The sequence below is a fragment of the Poecilia reticulata genome, chromosome 11 (genome assembly GCF_904066995.2).
Source record: "Poecilia reticulata chromosome 11, P_reticulata-male-v2, whole genome shotgun sequence".
Taxonomy (NCBI): domain Eukaryota; kingdom Metazoa; phylum Chordata; class Actinopteri; order Cyprinodontiformes; family Poeciliidae; genus Poecilia; species Poecilia reticulata.
Window position 1 is genome coordinate 28,567,687 of NC_088840.1, and position 9,057 is coordinate 28,576,743.

Sequence of the window (9,057 nt, forward strand, 5' to 3'; positions counted from 1 at the left end):
GGAGCAAAAGGGGCAGGTGCTCAAGCCCCCCCAGCCCCCTCCCTCTGCACGTGCCTGCTTCCCACCACTGATGAAATCTGAAAAAGTGTGAAGGGTGTGAAAACTTTCATGCAGCATTTTAAGCACAGAGTGACTATCTGGTGCTTTCCTGATGTTTACACCCAACTTAAAACCCAGAAATCTTGAAGGAGGTGAGCAGGAAAGACAAACAGCTGCTTTTACATTTCAGCTCAACACTTTATTAAATAACCAACATAGTAAACAACAATGTCATGAACAAAGGAAACAAAAACATGACAAAATTAAACAGTTTTCTTCAAGTTTTTCCCATCAGCAGTGTTTTTACTTTCACAGAGACACACCTGGCTCCAGGCGGAGGCTGGACGCTCCTCCATCAGTCGCCCTGCACAGAGCAGGTCTTGTCACGGAGCTGTTGCATCAGAGACGGAGCTGCGCCGCGACCGTCGCCGCCGCACAACGGCCGGCTTTGTGTCACCGGCAGCTGCGCTTTGATGAGAGACGCTACTGATGGTCTCCGTCTCTCTGAGGAGGAGAGATTCCTGCAGCTACGCAGGAGGACGAACCTCCAATTTGGCAAAGAGACACGAGAAACTGAGCTGAGAGGAATTCACAAGCCAAACTCAAGTAAACGACATTCCTGTGTCTCTAATATTTCTATAAAAACCAGAATGACAGTTTTTTTTTCACTCAGCAGTCACATAGTTTGGGATTTTAACACCTTCAGCATAATGTTTCCTTTGCAGCGGAAATAAAAATTGCTGTTAAAATGCAAAATAAAGCAGCTCAGACCTCTTTTCACCTTTAATGGGACATTAATCCTGCAAATTATGACTAAAATAAATGATGTAAGATGTAAAAACTCTGCAACCGATTGGTTTATAACATTGTAACAAATTTGTTTGTGAAGGGCTAACGTCTCATTAAAATACGACGACGTATTAGGGTCAAAGTAGATAAAAATAAATAAATTAATAAATATATATATGTGTGTGTGTCTGCCAAAACAATCTGACATTTTTTAGAAAAAAACCCTGGAAATTTCTAAGTTTGAAAGGCTGAAAATTTGCTGGTTAAAGACTCAGAAATTTTCTAGAAACAAGGACATTTCTGAATTTGAAAATTTGTTAGAAATTCTTTTTGAAATTTTGAGATTAGCCTCAGAAACCTTTGAGAAAACAAGAGTTTTTCAGAGTTTTACATTTGCAAAAAAAAAATCTCAGAAACTTTGAGATTAATCCCAGCAAATTTCTAAAATGTAATGTTGAACTTCCCAAATTTTGGGGGGAAAAATTCTGAGATTAATCTCAGAATTTCTGAGGTTTTCACAGAAATTTTGCCCTTCTTTGTTTCTATGTACAATGGCCCTAACAGGCCGCCATACTAAAGGCAAGAAAAGGTCTGAAAATAATTTACTATGACCTGTTTTTCTTCATGTAGAAATAAAACATCACATTTAAAAAACCAATTCAGCGAAAAGCAGAAAGTAAAAAAGCTCTAAACTAGCCAGCAGGCAGGCGTTCACTCTACCACAGGAGCACTATCGCTTTATTCTTATTCGCTCCCAACGCCTCTGCTCTCCATATTTACACCGTCGCTCCAAGGTGGGCCATTAAAACTTCACACTGATCTACAGCAGCAGCAATAACACAACTCACAGAGCTGTGGAGACGCCGACATTAGCAGGAATTATCACCAAACACTGCAAAAACACTCAATCTAACCACGGAGTCTTGTCTAGTTTCAAGTTCAAATATCGCATCAGGAATGAGAGTTTTTTATTTAAAAGAGGAAAAATTACTTTTAATAAGTGAAATAATCTGCACTTCCGTCAGTCTGAAAAGGACGGCGGCGTCTAAGGGTCATTATAGATACAAAATTTAGCAAATAAAAAAATGAGGATGAGGTTTCTGATAACTAACCAAAATTTTTTTAGATAGCAGGAAATCTTTAGATTTATTTCAGAAATTTCTAAGAAAAAGAAGAAAATTTTTGGGGTTGAAAAGTCTAGAATTTGATAGAAAAAACTCAGAAATTTTGAGATTATTCTCATAAATCTTTGAGAAAAAAATACTGCAGAAAATTCTGAGTTTCAAAAATCAAAAACTTTTGAGAAAAATCTCAGAATTGTTTAGAAAAAAACGTGAAAACTTTCTGAACTTGAAAAGTAAAAAGATTTTACATTGTGGAGCTCAGAAAGTTTCCAAAAGTTGAACATTTTTTAATTTTCAAGCTCAAAATCTTTTCAGGTTTTTTTTCTTGAAAATATTTACATTAACTTCAGGAGTTTTTTCTAGCAAATTTATGACTTATAGAACTGAGAAATTTATGTTTTTTCTAATTTTTTTAGGTTTTTGGTGGATATTAACTCCTCTTTTCTTTTCTAATACACTGTTGTATAAAATTTACTTGTAAGTTAGTTTTGTCTTATTTCAAGTGTGCTACGATATTTGCAGTAGAAACTAGATTAAGTACTTTATAATATTGTGTTTTTGCAGTGTACCCATCTCAGTTAGAGTCCAGAACTCGTTGATTCCCATCAGGAAAGCTGATTTATTTCACATTGTCTCTTTGTTGTTTCCAAACCGGAGCGTGACTCCGGTCCGGCTCCGGGTTCTCCTGGTCAAAATGTCAAGTTTAACCCGGAAACACGAGGATCCAATCGCCACAGCGGCGGCGGCGGCCGTTCCGCCTCTGTTTGCAGTCGGGATTAGAGAGCTTTGATTGGATGAGGGGGAATTAGCGCTCCAGCTGACATGAGAGCTAAGTGGATCCAGAACCGCAGCGCCACACCTGAGCTGGCTGTGAGGAAGAGGAGGAGAGACGGGCCTGCCCTTCCTCCTCGTCCTGACAATGGCTGCCGGGTGCAGAGTGTCAAATCTAATCAAATAACCCAGCGTGTGTGTGTGTGTGTGTGTGTGTGTGTGTGTTCGTGTGTGTGTGTGGAGGCAAGACACTGGTCTCCTTGTCAAAGCCGGAGATGAAGGGAAAAAACAACATGGAGCAGAAAATGGCTGCAGCAGAAAAAACTCCTCAAACTGGGAGCCAGTTCAGGTCCCAGTTAGCAGCTTAAACAACCAGTTTAGAACCTACTTTCTGATTTTCCTCGTCAGATTGATGGTGGGATTATGACGGGATTACAGCAGAGCGGTTGGACTTCATTGTCTCTGCGTTTACATTGACTTTATAATTACACAGTTTGACATTTTAAAATAAATTTGCTTAATGGAAACAAGACAGTTTCAGAAGAAATTGGTTTTTCGATTAAGAAGTTTTGCCACCAGGACGAGGCATTTCATTTTGGTCGCATCGAAATTATTTACTGTTTTTCACAAAACTGCAATGGAAACAATTTTTCATCCAAACCACAAAGACGCCGACAGGAAGTGGTTGGAGGAAGACGGTGTTTTTAATGATTTATTGATTTTTAATTTCATTTCTTGTTTAATGGAAACGCCACACCGCGGTTTTTTCTACGTTAGCCAAACATCGGCTAAGATTTGCTACATTTATAATAGACATTCAGCTGCTGTTCCGTTAATGTAAAAAAATATTTATATATTATTTCGACTTCCTTTTCTCGTGTTATTACGACCATTCTCAGAATTTCAACTTCACTTGTATTTTTGCCACTTTATTCTCATTATTTTAAATTTATTGTTGTATGATCGACTTTCTTATCATATTTAAAAAAAATACCTTGTCTCAATACTCAAACTTCATAGTTTTTATTTTTGATGCAGAAAAGTTGAAGGCCGATTTTAGGAAACCATGAGATCAGGGTGTCCAAAGTGTGGCCCGGGGGCCATTTGGGCCCCTAGAAATGGTTTTGCTTGGCCGGTGACCACAACTCAAGAATGAAATAAATTTGGCCAACAAAATTAAAAATAATTGAATCAAAATTTTGCAATTGTGTATTTTCCTTTTACAGCTGGAAGCACTTTTTTATGTTCTGGATCTCTAATTTTGTATTTTAAAAACTGGCTTAATGTCAAGCAGGTAAAACAAAAACTACATTTTTGTGTTTTTAATTTAATATATTTTTAGCCAGCTTATAGGATTTAAGTTTTTACAGCCTGCAGCAGATGATGCATCTCTGCGTTTGGTGGAGGAACATCTGGACCAGAATAATGGCTTCATTGTTTCTTCTACGTTAGAAAATCTAATTTTCCCGACCAAATGAAACCAAACAGGAAAGTTCTGACGTAAAAATCCAAATTTACGAGCTTTGTGTTCAGTTTTCACTCCTGTTTATAGTTTTTATGTGTCTAAACTTGCAGGATGAAACTAAACCGTCCAGCACCGAAGAAAACCCAGAACGCTGCATGTTTGTGGCTCTGGCCGAACAGAACCAGTTTGGTTTCTCAGGAGACGGGAGTTAAACGAGGGATGAGACAGAAATCTGCAGATTTTCCTCTGAAAGGTCAGGAAAATGGGCCGAACTGTAAACCAGAACCGAGCTCATCTGTCATCCCTGCATGGACGCTCTGTGGAAGCTGTCAGCACCTCTGGATCAGAACGACACGCAACTGGCTCGGCTCGGTTCGGTCCAGATTTCCCACTGAGGCTCCGCAGGGATGCTGGGAGGGGCTGCAGTAATCTGGTAATCTTATTACCACGACTCGGTGTGTGTGTGTGTGTGTGCGTGTGTGTGGAGTAAACAGCTGATGATCCTGGCTGCCTTCTACTCCAACAATGCCGACACGGATCGGCAGCGCCGCTCTGACTCCGCCCACCACAGAACCTCCAGCTGCTCCCGTCCGTCCATTTTCCCAAACCAGAACCTTTTCTCTAAGTCGACCCGTTAAAGCCGCTCAGTCACCATTAGGTGTTTAAAGGTGACCTATTATCCTAACCTGCTTTTTGCACAAATTATTCTTATTTAATGGGATTTCAGTTCTGGCTGATTTGAGCTGTTTTAGGGTCTCTGTCACTTTAAATCCTAATAAGCTGCTGCTGGCCACGCCCCCCCCAGCTCATCGTTTTACACTCACATGTAAATATGGCAACAAACAGATGTGCAGATACAACCCTACATCTTTGAAAAGCAGAAGTGGAGCGTCCTGTACAACAAGAATGCAGCAAGTGGCTTCTGGATGGTACACTGCCGAAACACAAAATTTTACCAAGTATTTATTGTCTAGTTTCTTGTGCAAATGTGTTAGTATGCTTAAAGTAAGACAAAACTAACTTTCAAAGAAGATGGAGAATCATGTTTTAAGTCAATAATTCCTTGATAGTGATGAAAGTTCTAATCCACTGGCAGATACTTTAAAACATTTTTCTAGTGGAACTAGTACTTTTTACTTAAAATTAAGAAATTACTTACTTAAAACAAACTAAGACATCTTGCTTAAAAGTTGCTTGTGAGTTAGTTTGACCTTATTTCAAGCAATATTTGCAAAATTGGACCAAAATTACCAGGTAAGATTTTGTGTTTTTGCAGTGCAAGTCGAGAAGGAAACATTTATATTTTCCAGCAGCCATTGTACAGTGCATAAAGCGGTAAATCACCAGACCAAACGCACTGGAGCTCAGCCTGGGTTGCTAGGTAACAGGTGGAATTCCACAGGGGTTGCTAGGTAATGTGCTGGGCTTTGCAGGGGTTGCTAAGTAACAGGACGGCGCCTGTTGATTTGTGACTTTACATTCTGGAGGTTTTTGAAACGGCTCATTTTCCAGACACCAAAAAACTGCAACTTGTTGTTTGCTGTTTTTAGAAGCAGTTGAGACCCAAATGCAGGCTCCAAGACGTGAAAAATGTGAATCTTGGATAATAGTTCCGCTTGGCGATGCAGAGAAGCAGCCGGGACGTTGGGGGACGGAGCGTTTTAGGTGAAGCCTCCTCTCACCGGTCCAGAACCCGGCTGTAATCCTGAGGCCCGCAGCCGCCTTCGCTCTTCAGTTCGGCGAAGATCTGCGTGAAAAAGTGCGGGTCGGCGTTGATTCGCAGCATCTTTGAGCTGGTGGCGTCAATGATGGCGAGGCAGCGGTCCCAGAAGGCCTCCTTCCCCGCCTCCACCAGGAAGGGCTTGAGCGGGTACGAGATCTCGTTGCCCATGTAGGAGTAGGACAGGTAGAGGCAGGTGAGCAGGATGGCTTGCAGCTCGTGCTCCGACGCCACCAAGTCGCCGTCCACCACGTCCCGGCACAGCATGTAGACGAACACCACGTTGGCGGGCGTGACGAAGGCCTGGTCCTGCCAGCCCTGCAGCAGCAGCGAGCGGTCGACGGCGCGCAGCCACAGCACCGGGTCGGCTGGGGACAGGTGCTTCAGCCGGTAGCAGCGGCAGCACAGGAACTCCCCCAGACAGCGCAGCAGCTCGCTGGTGGACGCCTGGACGATGACGCGCTTTGGGGAGGCCGCCCCCTGGGGGACCTTCTTCACCGAGGACAGCTGCTGCGGCTTGCCGTAGCCATATCCGTGGCCCAGGCCCAGTCCGTAGCCCAGACCCAGTCCGGCCGGGCCCTCGTAGCTGGAGAGGTTGGCGCAGGACAGGGACTTCTTCACGTTCTCCCGGTTCAGGTGCAGCACCTGGTCCCGCTGGTAGATGTTGTTGTTGTTCAGGGGCTCGGTCAGGACGCCGGCGGCCCCGGGCCCCTTCTTCGGGTTCCCCTTCTTCTTGGTGGAGGCGACCAGCCGCTTCCAGGTCAGCGCCGGCAGGAAGATGGACTGGCCTCTCCTTAGGCCGCGCTCCTTTTGGCTGTTCAAGGAGCGGCTGCTGAGGCTCGGGTAGTGGCTGAGCGAGCCCGGGTGGTTGTCATAGTAACCGGGTTTGCGAGCGCTCGGCGACAGAGACAGCACGGTGCCCATGGTGGGTCGGAGCGCCACAGGTCAGACCACCTAACTGCGGTTTGTCTCTCAGAGTCCAATGGACATCACAAAGTGAAGAAGACAAGAGCTGATGGAGGCAGAGAAGAAGAAATCATTAGAAATCTGAGCAAAATCCGTTTTTATCCTGGTTTAGGAAGTTTTCACACTAAATAGTTCCTTAGACTCGGTTCGAATTGGGAAAACTGCAACAATTGTTCCATTTTCAGCTGCTGCAGTTCAAACCAACCAAACCCTTTGAGCAGCCTGTTCCCCTCCTGGCCTGTGGGGGCGCTGCACCAAGAACCACTGAAGGAAACGACACAAAAGCCTCTGAACACACTGAGAGCAACTTCCTGCTTCACCAAATGGAAACAAAAATGGAGGCGTTAGATTTTAGTCTTTGGAAGATTTCTGTCTTGTCTTTGTAAAAGGGAGTCATTTCTCCCACTGGCACTAAACTAGCAAGTTTAGTTTGGTTGTATTTACCCAGAATTCCCTGCTCTGTAGGCCACTTCCTGCTTTTGGAGCGGTGTCTGGTCGACTTGGCGTTCAAACAGTTGGAAAACTGGATTTAATGGAGGAAAACTGAACAAACCAAGAGAATGTTTGGGCATTCTGGGTAATTGCAACCAAAACAAACGTGCTAGCCTAGCGCTAGCTGGAGAAATATCTCGTTGAAATCCTCCAACCGCTAAAATCTGACGCCTCCAATTTTGTTTCTATTTGGTGAAACAGGAAGTTGCCCTCAGTGTCTCCTTCAGAGGTTTTTGTGTCGTTTCCTTCAGTGGTTCTTGGTGCAGCGCCCCCACAGGCCAGGAGGGGAACATGTTGCTCAAAGGGTTAGAGCAACCTGGTTGGTTTGACACAAAGTGGAACAAATGTTGCAGTATTGGACCCGAATCTGATCGAGTCTAGACATTAAAGTGGCAAAACAACTTTAATCTGCACAGATCAGATTCTTCTCTGACTGAGGCGGTTCTGTTTGGTCCAGAGACACAGAAACTCTCAGCTCACCTGTGTCTGTGGAGGTTGAAGGTTCCGGTCCGGTTCCTGCCGCACTCAGCTGAGCTGAAATAGAGAAACTGATTGCGCTCTGCAGGCGGTGACGGGACGGCGCACAGTGTGTGCAATCACAGGATAGCTGCGGCTTTTCCGCAGAGACTGTTCAGCGGTTGCGGCGCTGCTGTCATCCCCCGCTGCCCTTCACTGGCAGCCGGCAGCGGCTGGCGGCTGCAGTCGGCTCGGGTGCATCATCACAAACCGAACTGGAAACTTTCACCGAGTCCTTTCAAAGCATTCCATCTTCTCTGTGAGCCACAGAAAAGTCCCCCCAGAACTCCCTTCGGTTCCGGTCCGGCTCTGTCCAGCAGCAGCAGCAGCAGCGGCGGTCCGCTCTGCAGGAGCTCCAGAGGCTGAATGAGCGGAGCTGAGAGCCGCTTCGGTCCGAGGTCTGAGCGCGCAGAGCGGGCGGCGAGTGGCGCGTCACCCTCCCCCGCCTCCTTCAGCAGGAGGAGCTTCAACACGCACACACACACACACACACACACACACACACACACACACACACACACACACACACACACACACACACACACACACACACACACACACAAGGTTGGTACATTGCAAGGTTGTTTCAGGATGTACTGTTTGAGGGGACAGTGAAGAAAAAATTTCAAATAAAGGGTGTTATTGCAAAAAATTATGTAGTACTTTTAAAGTATTTTATTATAAAAAAAAATGCTCCAAACATATTATATAGAATGTAATTATTTCTTTTTTTCAATTTAATATTTCAATAAAAAAAATTTGTTGTTCAGATGATTAGAAATAAATTTTTATCAAACTGAATAATTATAATCTACAGAGCTGTAGAAAACTCAGCAACTCTGGTAGAGAATTGGAGGATTTGGAGAAATTTACATGTTTTTTTCTAGAACATTTCTGCGATTATTCTAAAAATGTATTTTTTTTCTTGCAAATGTTCAAACTTAGAAATTTCCTGGTTTTGTCTAGAAAATGTCTCTTTTTGGCTGAAATGTTTTTTTCTGTGTACTATGTCTTTAATACGCCTTTGTATGTAAAGGCAGCCCTTAGTCCGAGTCCAGCGGTTTATTTAAGAGACGAGTTAACCTAACAGATGTTTGGAGGAAGCTGCAGTTCCCAGAGAACATCCTGACATGTAAACAGACTCACAGAAATATTAAATATTAAGACAAATGACC

General features: G+C 43.9%; 1 protein-coding gene across 1 annotated transcript; it reads right to left on the minus strand.

Annotated features, from left to right (window-relative positions):
• Positions 1-216: 216 nt before the first annotated feature.
• Positions 217-8,313, minus strand: LOC103473007 (cyclin-dependent kinase 5 activator 1). Its single transcript, XM_008422919.3, has 2 exons — positions 7,847-8,313; positions 217-6,920 (listed from the first exon to the last, which is right to left on the minus strand). Exon 2 carries the CDS (start codon positions 6,830-6,832, stop codon positions 5,867-5,869), a length of 966 nt encoding a protein of 321 aa, XP_008421141.1. The 5' UTR covers positions 6,833-6,920; positions 7,847-8,313; the 3' UTR covers positions 217-5,866.
• Positions 8,314-9,057: the final 744 nt, after the last annotated feature.

Coding starts and splice junctions, on each gene's coding strand:
- LOC103473007 (XM_008422919.3), bottom strand. CDS start 6,832: ATGGGCACCGTGCTGTCTCTGTCGCCGAGCGCTCGCAAACCCGGTTAC.